General features: G+C 38.3%; 1 protein-coding gene across 1 annotated transcript in view; it reads right to left on the reverse strand.

Moving 5' to 3' along the window:
* Window positions 1–776: 776 nt before the first annotated feature.
* Window positions 777–25,803, reverse strand: part of KCND2 (potassium voltage-gated channel subfamily D member 2) — a 547,558-nt gene continuing 522,531 nt past the window's right edge. The window contains exons 2-6 of the mRNA XM_004386547.3: window positions 22,643–22,805; window positions 11,522–11,617; window positions 10,299–10,391; window positions 6,115–6,359; window positions 777–3,439 (exon numbers count right to left, since the gene is read on the reverse strand). Coding sequence (XP_004386604.1) covers window positions 3,262–3,439; window positions 6,115–6,359; window positions 10,299–10,391; window positions 11,522–11,617; window positions 22,643–22,805 — 775 coding nt within the window. The 3' untranslated portion in view covers window positions 777–3,261. The remainder of the gene's footprint in view (window positions 3,440–6,114; window positions 6,360–10,298; window positions 10,392–11,521; window positions 11,618–22,642; window positions 22,806–25,803) is intronic.

Here is a 25,803-nt window from a genome sequence, read left to right on the forward strand (position 1 = left end):
AATGGGGCAGGCAGGGTGGAAATGGTGAGAGAGCTGACTCATTGTGTGGATTATAACCAGTTTCATGGAACGATTTGTGTATAAATTGTTGAATGGGAATCTAGTTTGCTGTGTAAACTTTCACCCAAATCACCACAAAATATTAAAAAAAAAAAAATAAAGAAGTATAGGGCTCAGGGATCAGCTCTTACTTTTCCCTGTCAGCCACACTGTGGAGGGGGCAAGTGGCAGCAGGGTACAAGCTAATAAACTGTGGGCCACACACTGCTGGGAGTACTCTATTTGAAAGTATTACTTACAAAAATCAATTGATTTTAGCAGATTTTTTTTTAATGACCAATAAAATATTGCAATATATTTAAATTTTCAGTTAGTAGCTATGGAGTTGTAGTTGCTATTTCCAAAAATGACCATTTAAAGGAGTGGTACTTTTCTTTCTTTAAATGATACAAACACTTCTATAAGTCTCTGCCTAAATTCCCAACTGTTAGCAGAAAGCTACTGTCTGGCCAGTTCAGACTAGATTTAAGTGTTACATAGAGAATCATCAAGTTCTTTAAGTTTGTGTTACAGGGTGTGATGGTTAATTTTATGTGTCAACTTGGCTAGACTATGGTTCCCATACTATTATATATGTGTATAATCATTGGTTCTGTTTCTCTAGAGAAACCTTACTAAGACACAGGGTTCCTCAAAATATGTTTTATGCATATGGAGCTTCCTTGCTCCTCGATTTTGGAAAGGCAGGAAGTCTAAGAAAAAAGCCAACTATTTCATCCTGTTCGAGCATGCACATGATTTATTTAAGTATTCTCAAAAAGTCTATTTTTTCTAGCATAATGCAGGTATTATGCTATCCTTTGAAATAAGATATATGAATTTCGAACGAAATTGTCAAAAACAATGACCTTGGTTATTCCATATGGTACACAGAAATAATTACATTTCACTTACAATACAGATGCACTTAACACAGTCATCAATAATCATTCACAACCAACACAGTATATTTTAAAATCACCTAAAACACCAAAAAGTTTTTTTTTTCTTTTTCAAAATTCTAAAGAAAGTAATAGTTTTGGATAAATGATAAGTTGAAAGAGGAGGCAAAACTGTTAATTGAAATAATCTAACTGCCTTTTCTCTTATTCTTAATATTAAGACCACTAAAATAAAGCTTCTCATTGGGAATCAAAACACCTAGGTATTCTTGCATTGTGGTTTTCTTAGTCTAGCTTTAAAAAGTTTTTCAATGAATGCCATCAAAGAAGTTTCACTATACATTTGCTCTAGAAGCGTACAGTGACATGAGGCAAGTGTTAATAATTGTTAATATTCACGCTGCTGGAAGATTAGTAACTTTTTAAAAGACGTACTAGGAATAAAGCCAGTTCTTCCCAAGGGATAGTTGAGTTTATCTTACTGTCATTCAGCACATCTTTACTGAGCATCTACTGTGTGCACAGCACTGTTCTAGAAGCTATTCTAGAAATGGGAAGCAAGGTCAGTATCTGGCTTTACTTTAAAATGGCTCAATTAATTTTTTTTTAATGATAAATTATGATAAGCATTTAAAAATCCCTGTAATAGAGGGATAATTATTAACTCTTTCCATGTATGGAAGCTAAACTTTATTCCTTACAGTGGTGGTTTGGAATGAACAAAACTTTTTATTTGACATAAAACTTTTTTACACTGTCACGTGCAGACATATCTGCAGATGTAATATATTTTTAGAGATGAAAAGTGGAAAGACTTTTCACTTAAATGTACATAGAGATTAACTTTGCATCATCAAACTCCTGCCCTTCAGATGCAGTGGAGAAAATTGCTCCTTGGAATATGCAGGAAACTTTCTGAGATTAATTTGTGCTGCCCTCCTAAATGGCATGGAGATGGTGCTTTCATCAAATATTGCTACATAAAGCACTCCAGTTTATCTCTGCATTTCAATTTACATCAGTTATTCTCAAAATGTATTGAGATCCAAAGAAAAATAAATAATACATCAAGTAAGATTCTGGGATCATTGATCCTGTTACATGAGTCCCAGCCAACTCTTTTCATGAAACATCTATTGATATAGTCAATATCTGGGCTTTTCCATAACAAAAAAGAGGTTAGAGATAATTCATAGATGTCAACTCCTTTTTTTTCTAAGTTTCGACAAGGGGATTGATGATAATAATCTACTTGCAAGATAACTTGTTGGGAAATACAAAAGTATGAAAGTCATTTGAACTACAAAAGTTAGTCCAGTTGTTGGCGATCAACCCAATAAAAAGATGCTACAGAAATACAGGAACAGATAATGCACTGTGTCACAGGAATACAGTGGACCAAAGGATATTACTGAAAAACATTTATGGTATAATAGTTTTGGATTTAAAAAGCTACCTAAAACCTGGCCACACCAGGACTTTTTCTATGAATGTAGCTCATATTGTATCTATGAAGATCTGGAAAGTAGAACAACAAAAAAATCCTGATTCCTGATACAACAGGTATACAATGAATTATTGCAGTTGTAACAGTATCTAGGTGCAAGGTGAAATGATAATTAATGCTATCTATCTGAACACTTTAGCTTTACTAATGAGCATCCCCATGAGAAATACTGCAGCTCTAAAAGGAGTTTATTTGTACAGCCCACCATAGAACATGAACAATCAGCTTGTTGTAAGTGCACAGAAATTCTCCCTTTCTACAATTATAGTTTATCATGCCTATTCTGAAGACAACATAAGGAAACTGAGATCACTGCTCCAAAGAATTCTAGCATGCATTATGATGGTATTTCCTTCAGTCAATACAAATGTGTTACATGAGGTTTTTTTATATGTAATAATCTTCATCATAGCCAATGTTCATGGCTTTGACAGGAAAAAAAATTATCAAAATGTTTCCATATTTTTGTTTGTTTGTTTTGCATTCAACTGGATCATTATGTTCAAAGATTTATTTTATTAAAAAAGAGTTCTGGTCATAAGAAGCTTTGATAGGTGGCATTTCATTGTGCTCATTCACGAAGTCAAAGGGCCACAGAATATTCTGCTGTATAACTTGTCAAACTCTGTCTGGAAATGCCATTTGGTGGCCTTATTCAGATCCTCAAGTTTGGGAGTTATGTTTTGGTTTCACTACCAACCTTCTTGCTTTGCCGTTTTAATCTGAGAAAGGTTTATTATTTCTTCTTTCTTCTGGGTTAGGATTCTTTTCACAGCCAGGGCTCAAATTCCCTTAGACTTTATTCCAATTGTCTTACAAAGCAGACACTCGAACAATATTCCCTCCTGAGTATTCAGGAGATTCTGGCCTGTCATCTCCTTCTGGTGTGGTTACAGGAGGTGTTGGGATGCTTATTATTGCTGTAGTCACATAAGGTTGTTCACAGTTTAGTTTAACACATTCTTCCATTTTGGCATTTAAACTTGACCGGCTGATGAGGGGAAAAAAAAAAAAAAAGGATTTAAGAAAGTAAGTTGTTTCATCAATTTTTTTTTTTTTTCATACAACTGAGGTATATATGCTTTAATGTTGATACGTAAAGGAGCCCTGGTTGTGCATGGTTAAGGGCTCGGCTGTTAACTGAAAGGTCAGCAGTTCGAACCCACCAGCCGCTCCATGGGAGAAAGATGTGGCAGTCTGCTTCTGTAAAGATTTACAGCCTTGGAAACCCTGTGGGGCAGTTCTACTCTGTCCTACAGGGTCGCTATGAGTCAGAATCGACTTGACACCAGTAGGTTTAGTTGGTTTGGTCAGGTGAACATTAATTAATCAGGACAATAACATTAAATAGATGTCTAAAAGCCAGCTCAATTTGGTTCAAACAGTATTTTTCAAACAAAGTATATTCCACAAAAATGCAAGAGAAAGGGTCAGTAAGTTTTCAAAAGCTTAGCCTGAGTAAAAAATAGATTTCTTTAAGACAAGACCTCTGAGAGGTTTGAGAAACCATTTTAAATGGGACATACTATCTAGGTGTTATGGATTGAATTGTGTCCCCCAAAAATATGTGCCGTAAATCCTAACCCCTATACCTGTGATTGGAGCCCTGGTGGTGCAGTGGTTAAGAGTTGGCTGCTAACTACAAAGGTCAGCAGCTGGAATCCAACAGCCGCTCCTCAGAAGCCCTATGGGGCGGTTCTACTCTGTCCTACAGGATCACTATGAGCTGGAATGGGTTTGGTTTTGTGGTATATCTGTGGTTATAATTCCATTTGGGAGTGGGTTTTCTTTGTTATGTTAATGAGGCAGTATTAGTGTGGGATGTGTTTTAAATCAATCTCTTTTGAGATTACAAAAAGAGCAGATTAAGCAAGCAAGCAAGGATGGGGGAAGATAGATGCCCTGCCACATGAAGATCACCAAGGAGCCAAGGAATAGAAGCTGAAAATAGACAAGGACCTTTCCTCCGATCAGACGGAGAAAGAGAGCCTTCTTCTAGAGATGGCATCCTAAATTCAAACTTCTAGCCTCCTAAACTATGAGAAAATAAATTTCTGTTTGCTAAAGCCACTTCCTTGTGGTATTTCTGTTATCGTAGCACTAGACAGCTAAGACACTAAACCAAAACAAACAAACCCCCTGCCATTGAGTCCATTCTGACCCATAGCGGCCATACAGGACTACATAGAACTGCCTCATAGGGTTTCCAAGGCTGTAATCTTTACGGAAGCAGACTGCCACATCTTTCTCCTACAGAGTGGCTGATATGTTCTGATAGTGGATTTTTGGTTAGCAGCCGAGCACTTTAACCACTGCACCACCAGGGCTCCTTGGCCACATGTTGAAAACCCCAAAAAGTTAGTTATTACTATCTAATACTTCAAAGTTTTCCAAAGTGGCATTCTTGCATGAGTTTTATATTCTGTGCAGGGAAGTGGGAGAAAAGAGGAAGGGGCAAGAAGGGTCTAAACAGAAGCTTAAAAAATGTTTATTTTCATGGAAAACAATAAAAATGTTAATATATTAAGATTTTCTTTCCAAACACTTCTCCATTTTCTACTTTGTTTTGTAATGATGTAAACTCAGGGGCAGAATATGTTAGAGATAGAAATCTTTCATTGCTCCCAATTTTAATGTGCTGGTCCCCGAGACATCCACTCTATGTAAATCAACATCACCTGAATTCTGCATCCCATCCAAGTTTTCAACAAAGATTGTTGAATGCCAACAAAGGAGTAGGACTGAATTAATAGACTGATATTCTAAAAACAGAAGCTATTTCATTTAATGAAAAAAGTAAAATTATTTTTAAAGACTTGTACCATTTAAATGTACTACTTTTTATTACACATACATGTTTATGGTAAATACAAATAGTAAATAAAAGTGAAGGGAAAATATATTGTCCATAAACCAGAGATAAACAGTTTTAACATTTCACTTTTTTTTTTTTTTTTTCTGGTATTGGATTGATTTTGTGTTTGCAATGGTCAAAAATACTTTCATAATCAAAATTGCCTGTTGATTCAAGAGATTTGTGTAGGCATAGTTTTAATTTTCACTGGTACATGGAACGTGTTGAAGTAGTTTTAAGTGCTGCCGGATAATTTTCAATCATATCCATGCCAATTTTGTCTGTCTCTTTTAGTAGCGTTGACTGAGTTTACATAAGGGACTCCTGAGTATATAGGTCCTGGCTCAAATAAGAAAAGAATGTGGAGTTGAAGAGGTAGAAACACATTTGTGTGTGCCTGACAATCTTTTCCTCCTTTCTACTCTTTTGATTCTGACACAAACTGGTACTTTTGACCCTTAATGAATATGCCAGTAGATCGGTTTTCCTACTTGTTAGTTTCAGTTTTGTCTCATTCTAAACCCTGGTGGCTAGGATTTAGATGCTACAGAGATAGCAGCAGGACTGAAAGGACACAAACCCGTTGCCGTGGAGTCGATTCTGAATCATAGTGACCCTATAGGACAGAGTAGAACTGCTGTATAGTTTCCAAGGAGCGGCTGGTGGATTCGAACTGCTGACCTTTTGGTTAGCAGCTGTAGCTTACCATGGCTCTTATCAACTCGGCCACCAGAGCTTGACTGAAGGAGGAGTTACAACCTCTGAGCCAGCACAGGTGTGTATACACAACTCAGACTGATTTCCACAGGTACCTGTTCGATAGTGGTGTTCTCTCCACACATCTGATCTGAATCGTACTGAGTTCCTGCACGCTGCCTCGGTGGCTCCCTGATACGTTGGCATTCGGGATGCGGAAAGTTTTTTTGTGTCGTCGTGAACAGCAAGTGCTGGTGACTCCTTGTGACGAGAGCGAGGGACTGTGACTGGAAGGGCGATTGACAGTTGCAACTTCCATGCAGCTTTCTTCAAAGACTTGTTCATCCACAAACTCATGATTCTGTTCCACATTTGTAAGAACGTGTAAAGAAAGCACAGAAACACAGTTTTTTTAATTAACAAAAAAGAAAACGCATGACTTTACTTTTAAAACTCAACTATGTCCCATGCTGTTAGACTCTATCCAATAGATAACTAATACCATCTTCATAAAGATTAGAATATCAAAGCCACTTCTTTTTGACATTTGTGTGGACATAAAACCCATCCAGTTAGGCCCTGAGATGGATACATGTAGGCTGATTTAGTCTATTAATTGACTGACTTAATCTTGAAATGTTATTTGCTAATTTCAACATAAAATCTAATCATTATACGCAAAAGAAACCTTTAAAAACCTTTAAACCTTTAATGGTTTTTAATAACAAATACAGAGATTAACTAGAGGGAACTTGTAGATTCACATTAACTATATTTTTAAACAGATTCAGGCAATGGAAAAAAGACCATTTTAATAGAATGCCCCAAGTCAGATTGTTACATATTAGCAAATATTTTCACATGGACTTGAAAACATTTTTTTATTAGAAAATGAGATACTTAATACACTTCTCGTTTCCTTAGATTCTCCTTTAAAATCCCCGGCATATAGAAAAATATGATTTATTAAATAAGTCAAATACATTTATCTGCAAAATGTGTCATGCACTGAACTTTTGTGCCCTGGTCTCTCATCTTTGTGATCCATCATTAACTCCACTCATGATCTATGCCTACATTCAGAGTTCTTCCACCCCAGCCTTCCTGAATTCCATCTCAGAAACAAAGAGTGATGGTCCTCATTGCATATACACTGTTTTATAGAAATGAGGTATAAATTTTGCTTTAAAAATATTTAATGAAGAATTGCCTTCTAAAATGTCAGTGTAAGAATTTTACCTGACAAATATAAGAGAAAACATTTTTGGTCTGACCTACTAGAGAATGATTTCAATTACTATTTTTCCTTTGTGTGGGTGGGAATGATCTTATAATGGAAAGCTTTGCACAGGGTTACTGAATTCCACTTAACCATCTTTTATCCTAAAATATTAGTAAAACAATTGAAGCAATTCACTGACTAATAGAAACTAGATTGTTTAGTTACTCATTTGGTCATTTCTTTGCTGAGACAAGCATTTTGAAAGAAATGAAATTTAACATTCTACTGTTTAAAGTTCAGAGAATAATAAAATCATAAAGGACAGAATTTCACATTAAATATTAAATTTCAGAGAAGAAATACAGTGCACAAAGGATTCACAATTTGTTTTATTTTCTTATAATGCACTTTTCACACACATAGTACAAGTTATAAGGCATGAGATTCTAATTTCTCTCACCAGGAATTAGACATGAAGAAGTCATTCTGTTGCTGGTTACTATGATATTTTGTATGTAGCTCAATTTAAGCTATAGTAATCTATGTTAAGTAATTTTTGCTTAAAAAATCCTAAACGATAAAAAATTGGAAAAAAGGAAAGTAAAAGCAAAGAAAAAACTGGGATAAACATGAACATATTCTATTATTAACATATTATTTAATCTTTGAAGATTTAACTAATGTTATAGACATGTGCATAACTTTATTTAAAAATGCAAATGTAATCATGTAATTACCGTGTTTAAAACCCTTAAAAACCTTTTCCTTTATAATGAAATAAAATCCAAAATTCTTCACATCGCCTCTGTCATGGATTGAATTATGTTCCCCTAAAAATGCGTGTATCAATTTGGCTGGGCCATGATTCCCGGTATTGTGTGATTTTCCTATATGTTGTAAATACTGCCTCTATGATGTTAATGAGAGAGGATGGGTGGCAGATGTGGTAGTGAGGCAGGACTCAATCTACAAGATTGGATTGTGTCTTGAGGCTCTCTCTTGAGATATAAAAGAGAGAAGCAAGCAGAGAGACAGGGGGACCTCATACCACCAGGAAAGCAGTGCCAGGAGCAGAGCATGTCCTTTGGACCCGGGGTCCCTGTGCGGAGAAGCTCCTAGTCTGGGGGAACATTGATGAGAAGGCCGACAGAGAGAGAAAGCCTTCCCCTGGAGCCGATGCCCTGAATTTGGACTTTCAGCCTACTTTACTGTGAAGAAATAAATTTCTCTTTGTTAAAGCCATCCACTTGTGGTATTTCTGTTACAGCAGGACTAGATGACTGAGACAGCCTCTGAGGCCTGCATTATCCGGGACTTGCTTTCATCCCTGCCTCCTCTTCTCCCATGCTAATCTCTCCTTCCAACCAACCACAAATTCTTTCACATCTTCTTAGGCCAAGTTCTTGCCTTCTTTAGTTACTTCTGTCACCTTAGCCGGTCCATTTCTTTGCCTAATTATCTCCTGCTCAGTCATCCTTTCATTCTTACTATGAATTGAATTGTGTCCCCACCTCCCACCCCCCCCAAAAAAACAAAAATATATATTGAAGTCCTAACCCCCGGAACCTGTGAACACGAGCTTGTTTGGAAATAGGGTTTTAGATGATGTCATCGGTTAAATTAAGATGAGGTCATGCTAGAGTAGGCTAGGCACTAATGCAATCTGAGTGGTGTCCTTATAATAGAGGAAAAGAGACAGAAAGACACACAGAGAGGAAGGACAGCCATGTGAAGATGTGTCTATAAGCTAAGGAGCGCCTTGAGTTACCAAAGCCGGGAAAGGCAAGGAAGAATCTTTCCCTAGAGGCTTAGAGGGAGCTGGGGACTGATGGACGTGTTGATTTGGACTTTCAGCCTCCAGAACTGTGAGATAATATATTTCTATTCTAGCCACCCAGCTTATGGTCCTTTGTTATGCAGCCACCGGAAACTGATAGCGTTCTCAAGTTCTTCCAGGAAGCCTTGCCTGATCCAGTACCTTCATGACTCTGTCCTCTTTGCCCCTCTCCATTGTGGCCTCATCATTGCTTCTGCTGCTCACTGCCCTTCTCCAGTAAATCAGTACTTTGTCCCATACATGGAAACTCCATGCTGGATGGGGCCATGACTGACTTCATGGTGTACCTTGAGTCTGGCTCATTGTCTGTCACATACTGTTACCTACTGGTAAATAATACATATTTGTTGAATAACTACATAACTAAATGAATAAATGGGTGGACAATATACTGGAATTGATAATCTAAATATGCATCTCTGATGAGTGAATGAGCTGACTTGATTTAAATATGGTGAAAGTCTTTCCTACTCTGTAGTCACAGACTAATTCCTACCAACAAGCTAGCTGAGGGGTTCGTGCTTTGTCAGCCAGGAGGTCCAATTGAAAGCTGGTAAATGGAGAAACAAAAACTCAGTCCTCAGCGCTGAGGGGCATAGCAGTAGTTAAGTGTGTCATTTTTCTTATTAGAACATTTTTTTATTATCTATCTGTTTTCATTATGCCTGTGAAAAAAATGCTTACATTCAGTTATTTTCTATTTTTTTGTTATTGATATTAATATTTTTTTATCCAGGAATCAGTAACATTTGAACTATATTTTTTGCTGTTGTTGTTTAATCAGCATTTTAGGAACCAGGAAAAAAAGACATTTTGTAAGACTTGCAGTCAGCTACTGGAAGACAACTTTCCATTAGCATTTAGCTGATATCTTAAAGAAAACCACTAAGGATAATAATAATGCCTAAATATATATCTACAATGCCTTCTAAGTTGAAATGGGCTCAAACATAGCAATGATTGTGAATATGGCTCAGGACAGGGCAGTGCTTCATTCTGTGGTACACAGGGTTGCTATGAATTGGAATTAATTTGACTGGACCTAACCTAACAAGTTGGAATGGCACTGTGGTCTTTCAAAGTCATTTCTAATATTGCTTTTCTTTTTTTAATTAAATTTTTAGAATGTTTTCAAGTGATGCAGACAGTGGGACCGCAGTTGGAAGCATTAAACAGTCACAAAAGCAAATGGGATTACTGTCCTCTGACATGCAGGGCAGGCAGGCATGCTGGCTCCTTACCGTGGTTTTTTCCAGGCAGTGAAGCAGGTGGTGGTGCTGGGTTTCAAAGCTGGAGCCAGATTTGCTCACAAAGGCCTGCTCATCCTCTGAGGACTGTTAACACAGAGAAGACAGGGGTGCTTTCTATTTTATTTTGCAAACAATGAGAACCTCAGTGATACATTTCCACAGGAGAGATCTGGCCTATTTTTTTTTTTTTTGAGATTAAATAGAATTTTTTTTTTCTTTTCCTGAACCAAAAGGGACAAATGCGCAGTTGCTTTTAAGTTTGAAGCTTAGTATTTACATTTTGGTCAAATTAGTGGTCTCATCTTTTAGATATGCCTCCCCAGATTGAAAATTTAAATTTCTTTTACATTCAACTATCTTTGTAAGCCTGGAAGCCATTGTTTTTGGATAATAAAATTTAACCTAATACTTAGATAATCCTGAAACAACTACCTCAAGGCTATTTTGTAAGTAAAGATAATTGCAATCTTAAATATTAAAGCAAAGTTTTGAGGTAAAAGTTCCCAAATTGTATTTTATACTGTGTGATCTTTATAACATGAAGCGATGTGTTCTTCTCTATTAAAAAGTAAAGCAAGTCATCACATCATCCCCGAAAGAACTTTTAAAGAACATAAATATTTTTGAAATAAAAATGAATTAGGTATTTGAGTTTCTGAGAATGTGTTGACTTTTCCCACGATAACATGAGTCAGTGCAGAAATATTGCCCAGTCATGAATGGGAATCGTGATTCATTGCCAATATCCCATAGCCTGGTTTCAAACCTGCTAGAGCCGATTGGGGACTCCCTGGGTGGTGGTCGCTATGAGCTGGAATGGACTCGACGGCAGTGGGTTTGGTTTTGGTTTCTGGGTGGTGAAAATGGTTAATGTGCTCCGATGCTAACTGAAAGGTTAGAGGTTTGAGTCCACTCAGAGGTGCCTAGTCAGAAAGCCCTGGCGATCTACTTCCAAAAAATCTGTCACGGAAAACCCTGTGGAGCACAGTTCTACTCTGATACAAGCAGGGTCACCATGAGCCTGCACTGACTCGAGGGCAACTGGATCAGAGCCAACTGGGATGCATAGCATGAAGTTATAAAAAAATGATTCTTTTGTTGTTTCAGTAGCCATTTTTATAATTACCCACAATAAAATTATATGGTTAAATAAAACTAAATCAATCTCACATCAATACATTGAACGTTTGAGAACATGAAGTGTTTGACTGTACCTGTAGCTGATTACTGAGTAAGCCATTTCGTTTGCTCTGCATGTAAGCGTTTGCACTTCCGCTTTTGGCTGCCCGGATCCTAGCAAGTCTGGCTTTCTATTGAAGAAGAAAAATGAATATCCTATTAATATTTATGGATTGTATTTCTTACAACAGAGAATGCACTTTTGGGTAAGTCCTAATGTCAGCATACATATTTTTAACAGTTTTCACATGTAACTATTGAGAATTAAATTTTCACTGTTTTGAGGGACTTATTTTAGTATTTACCAGTAAAATCAACTAACCCCCTTGGGGCTGGGTTATGCATTTAGGAATTGTAGTTAAGTCTTTACAGTAAGATCAAGTTATTTCATTATTGCTTCTGTCAATTGGGTGAAGACAAAAATAGCAGTATTACTTTACTCATATTTTCACTTACCCAATCTGAGTGCCTTAATGAAATGAAGACCAAGTAGACAGGCACAACACCTGCCAGCTCTTCTCTTCCATTTAAAACTAATATTCTTTTTAAAATTAGTACCTAAGTTCCAGGAACCAACTGCCTTTTATTTTTTTTAAAGAACCATTATTCAGCTGTATCTCTACCCTTGAATGTAAAATTTTGTTTTTACAATTATCTTGTAAAATTGGCCAATGTACACCCCATGCTGAACAATATGGGTCTCTAAAAATTCTGATTTTTTATTTTGACTGTTGGCACAGTGTCAAAAGCAAATGTTTGTAAGAAGTAATAGGGATGGCTTGGACAAGAACTTTCTTGGAAACTTACCCAACAAAGTCTCCTTTTTGCTCTGTTTGTAAACAACCCAGATAAATAGCAACTTCACGCTCTAGGCATGGAATGTTCTTTTTAATAATATTTAAAAAGAATTCATCCCCCATTTTTTAAAATGGGGGGTGAATACATGCATATGATAAAAATTTTAATAGTACAAAAGTACATTTAAGACAAGTAAGTCTTTCTTGGTCCTGGAGCTGCCCTATACCTCAGAGCCTACCTAACATTTATAGAAAATCCTGCCAGAATTTTTTAAAGCATATTAAAGCAAATATAAACAAACAAATAAATTCATGTGTATACATACATATTTTTACTCAGTTGGGAGAATACTCCTCACACTCTTCTGCACTTAGCTGTTTTCATTTAATACATATTAGAACTGCTTCCATATCTACATGTATACCACCTGATTTGGTTATAGATGTATAATATGTGACCAATTAAAATGTATTTTTTTTTTTTTTTTTTTTTAGCATTTTGCCAGTACAAGTAATGCTGCCTGCTTTGAACATCATGGTGAGCTTATCTGCAAGACAAATATCTGGAAGCAGAATTACTACTGGATTAAAGGGTATGTGGGGTGTGTGTGTGCGTGTGTGTGTGTGTGTGTGTGTGTATGTATGTATGTGTGTGAGATTTTGGTAGGTTTTGCCATAGTTCCCTCTACCCAAGATGCTCTTCCACCCACAGCACTTGAAAGTAGCACAGAGATGTTCCAAGTCCTCAAAATAGTATTAAGATATCATTTGGCTTCAACTCCGCCCCTTCTCCCTTCCTCCCTAAGTTTATTCTTCCTGTTTGCTAATTCTATGTTAAAATGATACTTTGTCCAAAGATCATACTTATAAGTGTTGGGAAAAATAGACAACTTTTACCCTTTGGTGGCAATATAATGTTTCAATCACTCAAAATACTGAGACCATACTAGAGGATGAAGTTAGAAGGCAGAAACTTTTCAGTGTTAAAGGCTATGCTGCGAAGCTAAGATTACAAGTCAGAGTCAATAAAACAAAGGCAAGTGACAAGAACATTTGGAAATGACTTAAAATCAACCTAATAATTCAGAAATAAGCAATTTACGTATGCATCTGGTTTCCAAAAAGGAATTATTGTTAAAATTTCAGTTCTAAAGTTTCTTTGATGTTTTAGAACATCCATTACCTTTTTTGGTTCTCTCAGACTCTCTCCTTTTTTTTTTTGGAACTACTGTGTGTAATTATACTGCCTAAGCTATAGTTACTGTCTCAACTATGTCATTTTTTTTCTCTCCATCTCCAAACATTTAGCATCAGTATTGGGAAACATTACGTGCATTCATTAATGACACATATACATTAACCACAATTACTGTCCAGTAGAGGAAAACGACCTTTCAGTTAGCAACCCAGCGCTTAAGCAACTTGCCACCAGGGCTTCACTACTGGACCATTTTGTTACCATATCAAAACACATTTACAAGACTTTTGGAAAATAAAGGTACCTTGGGTCAGTGGCATCACTAGGGTTGGTGTCACCCAGTGCGGCAACTCATGGTGTCACCCCACTGTTAGCAGGGCTGCCCAGCCCACCTCACCCCTGCACAGGGTGGAGTGCTGCACCTGCCTCACCCCTCCTGGCCCTGCTCCTGGGGCTTCCTGAAGCTCCTCCACTCTCCCATTGGCCAAGGAGGAGTCCCTCCTCTCTACCAAATGGCAGGTGCTGAAGCCTGGCAGCCTGCACCTTGACCGGTTGGTGATCGGTGCGTGTGTGCATGTGTGTGATGAATTATTGCACTGGGTAACGGATGACACCAACCCTAGTGGCCGCCACTACCTTGGCGGACCCTTCCCTGGACGCCACACCTGCTGCTGCTGCCACTGCCACCACCACCACTGCCGCCATTGCCACTGCTGACCCTGGTGTCCCTTTGGTGTCACCCCCTCTGACAGTATGAGGGCGTGTGGTCCGCACACCCACACTCCCCTAGTAATGCTACTGCCTTGGGTAGCCTTAAAAGTGAAGTAAAGAAGGACTCTCCTCTTTGTAATCTGAGGAAAGTCCCTACTCCTCAAATATTGGCCCAAGTATTCTCTATATTATTTAGTCAGGAAATTTTACTCTTAGTTGTTTCTTTCATTTAAGCTTTATCAGCTTCTAAAAATTTAAGGCGTTTATTTGAATCTTTCCGTTTGGTAAAGAAAATAACTTCTTGAGAAATGAGACAACTCAGTGCCAAGCAAGAGACAGAGACCAAGTCAGTGGGAGATAGTGCAGGATTATCAGCCCCAGAGCTTGGTTAATCCTGGAGATGGCAGAGTGAGCAGGAACAGTGCTGGGAACTGTGGTAGTGGAAGGGACTTGGCTTTGAGAGAGCAACAAGAGAGCTAAGTAGAGAAGAGGTGAGACTTGATAGAGGATATAGGAGGCTACAAGAGACAAACGCATACTTCCCAATACTGTTTTCACCTAGTCCTAGAAATGTCCACCATGATGTAGTAATGGAGGACACTGCCAAGGTGAACAAGACTTGTCACTCATGCATTCATTTCTTTCACCCATTCTGCAAGTGTAAGTACCTACCTGTTTTATGCCAGGGTATGACATTGTTGATAATACAGGGTTATTTCAAACACAAACAAACAAAAAACAAGTCAAACAAACAAGCAGAGGTTTGGGGTAGAAACTGGGTGATTTTTTTTTTTTTTTAATAATGAATAATCTAAAAAAGGTCATTCTGAGGCTCTAGCAATGAGTTGTTTCTTGCCTTTTTATTATTCTAATATCCTGTAAAAAAAATTCCTGAATGTACTTGACAAGGCTTCTTCAAGTGTGATCCCTGACTAAAAGTATCAGCATCACCTGGAAACTTACAGAAATGCAAATTCTCTACTATGCCAGGAATGACAACTTGAAGAGGAATGGTGTTGCATTCATCCTCAAAAAGAACATTTCAAGATCTATCCTGAAGTACAACACTGTCAGTGATAGGATAATATCCATATGCCTACAAGGAAGACCAGTTAATACAACTATTATTCAAATTTATGCACCAACCACTAAGGCCAAAGATGAAAAAAATTGAAGATTTTTACCAGCTTCTGCAGTCTGAAATTGATTGAACATGCAATCAGGATGCACTGATAATTACTGGTGATTGGAATGTGAAAGTTGGAAAAAAGAAGAATCGGTAGTTGTAAAATGTGGCATTGGTGATAGAAATGATGCTGGAGATTGCATGATAGAATTTTGCAAGATCAACAACTTCTTCATTGCAAATACCTTTTTTCACCAACATAAAAAACAGCAACTATATACATGGACCTTGCCAGATGGAATACACAGGAATCAAATCGACTACATGTATGGAAAGAGACAATGGAAGAGCTCAATGTCATTAGTCAGAACAAGGCCAGGGGCCGACTGCAGAACAGACCATCAATTGCTCATATGCAAGTTCAAGTTGAAACTGAAGAAGATTAGAACAAGTCCACAAGAGCCGTAGTACTACCTTGAGTATATCCCACCTGAATTTAGAGACCATCTCAAGAATAGATTTGACGCATAGAACACTTATGACTGAAGACCAGATGAGCTGTGGAATGACATCAAGGACATCATATATGAAGAAAGCAAGAGTTCATTAAAAAGACAGGAAAGAAAGAAAAGACCTAAATGGATGTCAGAAGAGACTTCTGAAACTTGTTCTTGAGCATGGAGTAGCTAAAGCAAAAGGAAGAAGTGATGAAGTAAAAGAACTGAACAGAAGATTTCAAAGGGCGGCTTAAGAAGACAAAGTAAAGTATTATAATGACATGTGCAAAGAGCTGGAAATACAAAACCAAAAAGGAAGAACAACTTGGCATTTCTCAAGCTGATAGAACTGAAGAAAAAATTCAAGCTTCAAGTTGCAATAGTGAAGGATTCTATGGGGAAAATATTAAACTTTGAAGGAAGCATCAAAAGAAGATGGAAGGAATACACAGAGTCATTATACTAAAAAGAATTGGTCGATGTTCAACCATTTCAAGAGGTAGCATATGACCAGGAACCAATGGTACTGAAGGAAGAAGTCCAAGCTGCACTGAAGGCGTTGGCAAAAAACAAGTCTCCAGGAATTGACAGAATATCAATTGAGATGTTTCATCAAAGGGATGCAGTGCTGGAAGTGCTCACTCATCTACGCCAAGAAATTTGGAAGACAGCTACCTGGCCAACTGACTGGAAGACATCCATATTTATGTCTATTCCCAAAAAAGGTGATCCAACTGAAAGTGGAAATTATCGAACAATATCATTAATATCACACGCAAGTAAAATTTTGCTGAAGATCATTCAAAAGCGGCTGCAGCAGTATGTTGACAGGGAACTGCCAGAAATTCAGGCCAGATTCAGAAGAGGATGTGGAACCAGGGATATCATTGCTGATGTCAGATGGATCCTGGCTGAAAGCAGAGAATACCAGAAAGATGTTTACCTGTGTTTTATTGACTATGCAAAGGCATTCAACTTTGTGGATCATAACAAATTACTGATAACATTGCCAAGAACGGGAATTCCAGAACACGTAATTGTGCTCATGAGGGACCTGTACATAGATCAAGAGGCAGTTGTTCAAACAGAACAAGGGGATACTGCGTGGTTTAAAGTCAGGAAAGGTGTCCGTCAGGGTTGTATCCTTTCACCATACCTACTCAATCTGTATGCTGAGCAAATAATCCAAGACGCTGGACTATATGAAGAAGAACAGGGCATCAGGATTGGAGGAAGACTCATTAACAACCTTCATTATGCAGATGACTCAACCATGCTTGCTGAAAGTGAAGAGGACTTGAAGCACTTACTGATGAAGATCAAAGATCACAGCCTTCAGTATGGATTACACCTCAACATAAAGACAACAAAAATCCTCACAACTGGACCAATAAGCAACATCATGATAAAGGGAGAAAAGACTGAAATTGTCAAGGATTTTCTTTTTACGTGGATCCACAATCAACACCCATGGAAGCTGCAGTCAAGAAATCAAAAGACACACTGCATTGGGCAGATCTGCTGCAAAAGACCTCTTTAAAGTGTTGAAAAGCAAAGATGTCACCTTGAAGACTAAGGTGTGCCTGATCCAAGCCATGGTATTTTCAGTTGCATCACTTGCATGTGGAAGCTGGACTATGAATAAGGAAGACCGAAGAAGAGTTCACACCTTCGAATTGTGGAGTTGGCGAAGAATATTGAATATACCATGGACTGCCAGAAGAACGAACAAATCTGTCTTGGAAGAAGTACAACCAGAATGCTCCTTAGAAGCAAGGATGGCAAGACTATGTCTTACATACTTTGGACATGTTGTCAGGAAGAATCAGTCCCTGGAGAAGGACATCATGCTTGGTAAAGTTCAGGGTCAGTGAAAAAGAGGAAGAGCCTCAACGAGCTGGACTGACACAGTGGCTGCAACAATGGGCTCAAGCATAACAATGATCGTAAGCATGGTGCAGGACCGGGCAGTGTTTCCTTCTGTGGTGCATAGGGTCGCTATGAGTTGGAATCAACTTGATGGCAGCTAATAACAACGACAATAACATCCCCAAAACCACGGAATCAGATCCTCTGGTTCAATCAAGCAATCTGTTTTAACAAGCAAGCTCTCCAGAAGATTCCAATGAATCAGAAGTTTAAGAACAACCATAGTAGGGTGTGAAAAGGGACAGACTGAATATTGGTAACTTACTTTTCTCTATCTGTGTCAAAACCCTCATGTGGAAAGTCAGAAATTTACTCACACTCAGCACTGGCTCATTGGTTCAAAACTTCTCACTGTATGAGGAGACCTGGTGCCACAGTAGTTAAATTGCTCCACTGCTAACCAAAGTGTCAGTGGTTTGAAACCACCAGCAGCTCCACAGGAGAAAGATATGGCAGTCTGCTTCTGTAGAGATTTACAGCCTTGGAAACCCTATCGGGTCGCTATGACTCAGAATCAACAGGATGGAAGTGGGTTTATAGGATCACTACGAAACACAATTGACTTGACGGCAATGGGTTTTATAGCGAACGCTCTAAAGATTTGTAGTTCTACTAATGCCAGAATTTTTCTGTCTTGGACTTTAATCAGTAGGTATGTGAGCATGAGGGGCCATGGTGGTGCAACAGTTAAGTGCTTGGCTGTTGGAACCCACCCAGCAACTCTGTGGGAAAAAGACCTGGCGATCTGCTCCTGTAAAGATTACAGCCTAAGAAACCCTACGGGGCAGTTTTACTCTGTCACATGGGGTCACTATGATGACTGGATGGCACCTAAAGACAACAACATGTCAGCATGAGTAAGTTGTCTGTAAAATGGTAATAGCTTCTTTGCAAGTTGATTGTGAAGATTATAAATAACATATGTAAATCACCCGGGAGATACTAGAAACTTCAGAGAGGGTTGTTGTTTTGCTATTAATATTATTAAATTATAATTATAATTACTATGATTACATACTAAATACTTGCAGGGAAGCCTTGTGAGTACACAAACGATCACGTGGTGTGATTTGTATTTTGAAGTTGGGTAAACTCCTGCTTCAAAATATCAGCCCTACCACCTGTCATTGCACCAATTTAGCTTTATTTTGGCAAATACATTCTACTTAGTAAATCTGCTGAATGACTGAGTGCAGGTATAACTCTACTACAATACAGTTACCAATTGTGGGGATAGGAGAGACATGTCACAGTTTAAGCTTATATTCACCCACACCTCAAGGATTAGTTAAGATTTATTAAGGTTGATAGAAATGTAATTAATGACATGTTCTCTTTAAAGGGCTGTGGTGGGTAGGGAAGAAGGAAGAGTACTTGGTAGGGAGACCAAAAAAACCCAAACCTACTGCCACTGAGTCGATTCCAACTCACAGCAACCCTATAGGATAGAGTAGAGCTGCCCCATAGGGTCTCCAAAGTGGTAATCTTTATGGAAGCCAACAGCCACATCTTTCTCCCACAGAGTGGTTGGTGGGTTCAAACCACAGACCTTTAACCACCAGAACTCCTTGGTAGGGAGAAGAGCCTAGAAAAAGGAAAGCATCTTGAAAGTGGTGATGGGAATGTTCACAAATGCATATTGTGTCTATTTCACGCTTTTACTTGAGGCTGGAGTTGGCAATGGAATTAAACACTGAAAAATCTGGTTAAAAAAAAATTTTGTAATATTACTTGAATCGACCCAACAGCAACTAACAACGACTAAATTATTACTTATTAGTCAGCTTGACTGATGTGTTTATTGAATGAATTGCTTGCTTGACTGAATTCGCTGGTTGTTTTTGTACGACTTCAGTATTTTTCAAATCACCCAGCCCCAGATACCTCTAAACTATTTTAGCCTAATTGCTGTTTATTTGGATTTTAAAAAATCTCTTGGGAAGGAAAATAGGAAATATCCTTTGGTAACTTATTCAGTTCTGTCTCTAACTTATTCAGTTCTTTCTTAGATGATTATGCCCAGTTTATTGGTCACAGACTATTTACTGGACACATTAAACTAGGCTATTATGTTCGGTTTTATTAAGCAATTTTTTCTGGTAGTCATGATATGCAAAATTTATTGCATTATAGCAGAAACTTAGAACACAGCAATTATGTTAAAGACACCAAAAGGCATTAATAAAATATAGTTTCCAGTTTAGTTTAACTTTTAAAACATCACATTTATTTATTTTTGCATTCTAAATTTATTCAGGCAAAAAGGCTTCTAAAATATTCTAAGATTTTCTGCATTGATTTGTTTGTTGTAGATGATAAAGTTTGAAAAAATACAGAAATTCTTGGGATTGGTTTATATGACAATCAGTTTTGTACTTCCTACAGTTTTCACATAAACCCAAAACTAAATCCCTTGCCATCCAGTCGATTCTGACTCACAGCGTCAGAATTGACTTGACGACAATGGGTTTTCATATTATATTAGAGAAAGAATTTCTAGAACTGAGATGGATCAATGGTGGTCAATGGTGGGAAGCTTAGCTTTTCGTAGGGTTTCTATTATTTTAAACAATAGTCATGGGTGCCCAGGGGTGGGATTATAGCTGTGAGCAGGGCCACCAGGTAATGCATGAGGTTACCTGGTGGACGGCCAGCTGTGGATGAAAGCCTTCCAGTTCTGCTTGCCAAGTTGTGTGGGCTGTGTGAGACTGTAACTGCTGTGTTGTTATTAGGTGTCAAGTTAGGTTGTCAAGTCAGTTTTACTCAAAGCCACCCCATGTGACCGAGTAGAACTGTCCTATAGGGTTTTCTAGGCTGTAATCTTTATAAGGGCAGATTGCCAGGTCTTTCTCGCACACAGCCACTGATTGGGTGGATTCAAACTGCCAACTGCCAACCTTTTGGTCAGCAGCCAAGCCCTTAACTGTTGCACCACGAGGGCAACTGCTCAGAGGGTGCCTTTTTCTAACCCTTGCAGCTCACTGGATAACCAGTTTTTTATGTATTCACATTAACTAGACTATTATGACTCTTTCCTACAATAAATGGTCTAAGATTAGGTATTTGTCCAAAGGCGTGGGTCTGGAAAACAAGCAACTACAAGGCTGAAGAGTGATTCTTTGCTAAAGGAGGAGGATCCCTGACAATAGACGTGAATGAGTTCTCTGTACAATATGCTGCATGACCATACGATACATGAACTTAATAACAACACCAGCTTTCACATATCTGAATAACTTTAACTTTCCAAAGAATTACTTTACGAGACTTGCTACTTTATTAAAGAGGCTGATGCTGTTCAAAAGCATATTTAAAATCTTGTTCTAGAACTTACCTACAAAGCCAGTTATGAACTGCATCAAAATCTCTCATGCTATTTTATAGTCATCCCCCATTATCCAGATTATGTATCCCCTTGAGTCATTATTATGTGTGATTTTGGAATATTGAAAAAAATGAACCTATCCTTGAAGGAATAAAATTATAGTGAAGAATACTGGAGATATTGAATCATAAGCCCTGAGGAAACTACAAAAAAGACTTCCAAAATTATTTCTAAGCAACAAGGGCTCTACCTCCCAGGTTGACTATTTTGCCAGGAACGCGGAGGCGGTGTGCTAACGTCAAGTAAGTATTTCTGAGAGGCAGCCTATCACAGCGTTTAGGTGTGTGAGCCTGGGAGCTGGACTGGCTTGGATTGAATACTTAGGATACTAAGTAGCCCTCCTACTTGGTAGGTATGTACCTTAGAATTGCTCAATTTCTGAGTACCTTAGGATTCTCATCTACAAAATGGGAATAATAATGGGGACTAATTCCTAGAGTTGTTGTGAAGATTACATGAATTTGTTTCCTGAAAAGCATCAGACCAATGCCTAGCACATAATAAGCCATCAGTAAATGTTAAACAGTTCCCTAGTAGAACAACGGTTTGCAAATGGTTTATGCTTTAATGCTAACCTAAAGGGTGGCAGTTCGAACCCACCCAGTGACACCACAGAAGAAAGGCCTGGCAATCTGCTGCTGTAAAGATCACAGCCAAGAAAACCTTATGGAGCAGTTCTACTCTGTAACACATGGGTCACCATGAGTCACAATCAACTTGACGGCACAGGTCTTTTTGTTTTCTTGTTGTTTAAATGTTAAATATTGTTAATATTATTATGTTAATTCATTTTAATATGATACATCTATACAGATTCATATACATTTGCATTTAACTTTAATCTTATTGTGAGGTAGATATTGTTTTCCCCATTTTATACAGGAGTGTGCACCATACTTACTCTCAGAGAGACTAATTTACTGGCTCAAAGCTCAGAGAAAACAGTCAACTCCCCTTTAACAGTCCTCGTCTACTGGAACCAGCTTGACCCCTGATGGCTAGATAAATCAGATCTAGACATCTTAGTCTAATACAAGTTTCCAAGGATCTATCTTTGATTTTACTACTGTCATTAGTGCCGTTCACCAAATTTTTTTTTTTTTTTGCTTTTTGCTTCTGGCCTCATAGTAGGATTGCATTTCCCTGTCTTCTTTGAATGCAGACATGGCCTCATGACTTGCTTTGGCTAATGCAATAGAGATGGAAGTGATGCCACGTCTTGGTGGAGGCTTTAATGTTGTTTTACCCATCCTTGAATGATTACAAAAGTACGTTGTCAAGATGAAGCTTCCATTACTAGACCTCTAATGGACCTGCAGCATGATTGAGAAATATTCCTTCTTGTTTTAAGTCACTAAAATTTTCAGTTTCTTCTTACTGTATAACTCAGCTTGTCCTTACTGATGCAACTACCGAACAAATCAGGAACACTGAATAGCCAGTAAGAGATTGTAAAGCACATTATAAAAAGTAGGCAATGCTAAGTCATGGCAGCAAAGAGCTGAGTACGCACCTTCTGTGCCCTCCGTTTGTCTGCTCGTTGATTCTGGTGGTAGATCCGACTGAAGTTGGAGACAATCACTGGAACAGGTAGTGCAATGACCAAGACCCCACTCAGCGAACAGATGGAACCAAAAATCTTTCCTGCTATGGTTTTGGGTACCATGTCACCATACCTGGATTAGAGAAAAATATATATATTGTTTTAAATCACAGAAAGACATTTCTACCTGTTACAAGTAGTTTTTTGCTTTAGGTCAATTATTCTTTTGGATATATCGATTTCTATTTTATGACGGCAATATACATGACTTCAGACTTTCATAAGCTAGAAATTATGAATATCTGAATATAAAGTCTGTCTTTCACCCTGGCAGAAACTGATTCTAACAGTTAGGAAATCTCTGACTGGAAAATATTTTAAGCCACATGGCTTAATGTTAGCACTTCGATTTGTACTTTATATAATATGGCATGGCTCTTTATATTTATTTGATAGTCAATATTTCCTTGCTGAATTTTATATTCTAGATAACACATTTGCCACTTATTTTTTTTTTAAACATTGGATTTGTTATGAAATTTAAGAGGAAAGAGTAGTATATCACTTTCTTTTCAAGAGATATGATCACTTATAAAATAAACTTTTCAAGGTCACCATTAACCTGTACTTGTGAAATCCAATGGCCATTTCTCCATGCTAATCTTACTTTCATTTGCATTTGGCATAATTGTCCACCCTCCCATTGAAACATTCTCTTGCTCTTGGCTTCTGTATTAGAAAATTCCTTAGTGGTCCTCCTGGTTCACTGACTGCTTCCTCTCTGTCTTCTATTCTGGCTCCTTTCCTTTTTTAATTTTTACATCTTGGAGTAATTTAAGGCTGAGGCTTGAGTCCTCTTGTCTTCATATAAACCCCCTTCCTCTGTGATTTCACCTCATCCTATAGCTCTAAACTAGATGCTGCCGATTCTGTGGTTTATATTACTAGTCCTGATGTCTCCCTGAAATTCACTCATATCTCCTGTAGTCTTTTGTGATTATCCCTACACTGGACGTCTAAGAGCCAATTAAAACTTGGCTCACCAAAATGGAACTCTAATTTCATTTGTCCCTTTGGCCCATCTCCCCCAAACTTTTTCCTCCCACAGTTGGCCACCTCTAAATAAATGGGACTACCAGCCACCCAGTTGCTCAGGGTCTTTGCCTGCAGTCCAGCCATCTGAGAAGCTAAATCAGAATGTGCAGATTATGTTAATGAGGAAACAGTCAAATCTAAAGGAATTTAGAATATGAATGAAAAAGGTATGAGGACTTTCTTACTGTAAGGATACCATGAGCAGGACTGGAAAGTCAGCTCCTTTTTCTAAAATGCAGTATGCACATGAGCCAATTTCTGTCTGCCATGATTCACATTAATGCACAGCCATATATTATACACGTCTTTTTTGCCCTTTAAGGAGGCCTGGTGGTGCAGTTGTTAAGCACTTGGCTGCTAACTGAAAGGTCGGTGGTTGGAACCCATCAGCGGCTCAGCGTGAGAAAGATATGGCAGTCTGCTTCTGTAAAGATGTACAGCCTTGGAAACCCTATGGGCCAGTTTTACTCTGTCCTACAGAGTCGCTAGGAGTCAGAATTGACTCCACGGCTATGGTTTTTCTTCCCCCTTTGCACTGATTATGCAATAGGCATACACACATACATACACACACATACATACACACACACACACACACACTCTACTTACAACACACACAGCTTAAAAACAAAAAGGAATTTGATTTTATGCCTATCAATTAAGATTTAGAAAGGGCTTCTCAAGAAGGAAAGTAAATAAAAACTCAATTATTTGGTTGTTATGGTCAGAGGGGACAGGAAGTGAGTTCATATAATTAAAATAAGCGTTGAATAGCTAAATAAATACCTCATGTAGTTTCTCTTGTTCCTGACAGATTTTTAAAACTAGTATTTATTAGGAGCCCTGGTGGCACAGTGGTTAAGACCTCGGCTGCTAACCAAACAGGTCGACAGTTCAAATCCACCAGCTGCTCTTTGGAAACCTTATGGGGCAGTTCTACTCTGTCCTATAGAGTCGCTGTGAGCTGAAATCAACTGGACGGCAATGGGTTTCAGGTTTTTTTGAGTACTTATTAAATGCTTTTTGTATTCTAGTCTTACTATGTCACGGAGTAGGCAAGGTCAGCACACTTGTAATTATTAGAGAAAAATTAAGGGCTACACTGTGTGGTATGGACTCAATGCTCAGTAACAGTACAATAAGACAAAAGACTGGTAAGTTCATATGGCAGGCAGGAGTTGGGGAATTATGTACACAGAAAGCCTCTGCCTAAAGGAAGAAGGGAGAAGATAGATTTGGGGACTCAGGGAAAGGGACCCTGGACAAATGAATAAAGCATCTTTCATCTTTTTACCCTTGGGTAGAGAGACAGGAGTTTTCCCATGTGACAGCAAACGAGGATGGTCCTGTTGTGAGGACAAGGCAGAGGGAGTGGCGAGAGAGCACAAAGGGGCAGAACAGGCAGGGCTGCTAAGATAGTCCAGGTTTTCCTGTGATTAGTCACGTGACAGCAGCCTGAGACCTTGGCTGATTCCCAGGAGCACAATCTACCTCCTTCCACACCAGTTGCCATCAAGTTAACTCTGACTCATGACGACCCCATGTGTGTCAGAATATAACTATGCTCCATAGGGCTTTCAATGGCTGATTTTTTGGGAGCAGATTGCCAGGCCTTTCTTCTGAAGCACCTCTGGGTGGACTCAAACCTCCAGTTTTTCAGTTAGCCAAGCACCACCCTTCCACACACCTCTTGGAAATGTATATATGACCCTTTGGGCTCTTCTCCCTGCTCCCCTTATATTTTCAAGATTGGACTGCTGTTGATATTTGTAATCTTTTAAGCATATTTCACCAATTTGAATATGTTGGAAAATAAAGAAAAATGCACAGTGTGATTTGTATCTCACCCTCTTACATTGTCCATTTTTGTGTCTCTTCTCATTTAGGAATGACCTTGAGGAATGGAAATAGAAAACTTATCTATAAACTTGGAATTGGGCACAGAATCTGCTGGGAATGAGAAATATCTCTCTGGTGAGACCAGCTGCTTTCCTTTGTTAAACAGAGGACCTTTAAACTAGCATTCAAACTCATAG

Source organism: Trichechus manatus, unplaced genomic scaffold (assembly GCF_000243295.1).
Source record: "Trichechus manatus latirostris isolate Lorelei unplaced genomic scaffold, TriManLat1.0 scaffold00167, whole genome shotgun sequence".
Taxonomy (NCBI): Eukaryota; Metazoa; Chordata; class Mammalia; order Sirenia; family Trichechidae; genus Trichechus; species Trichechus manatus.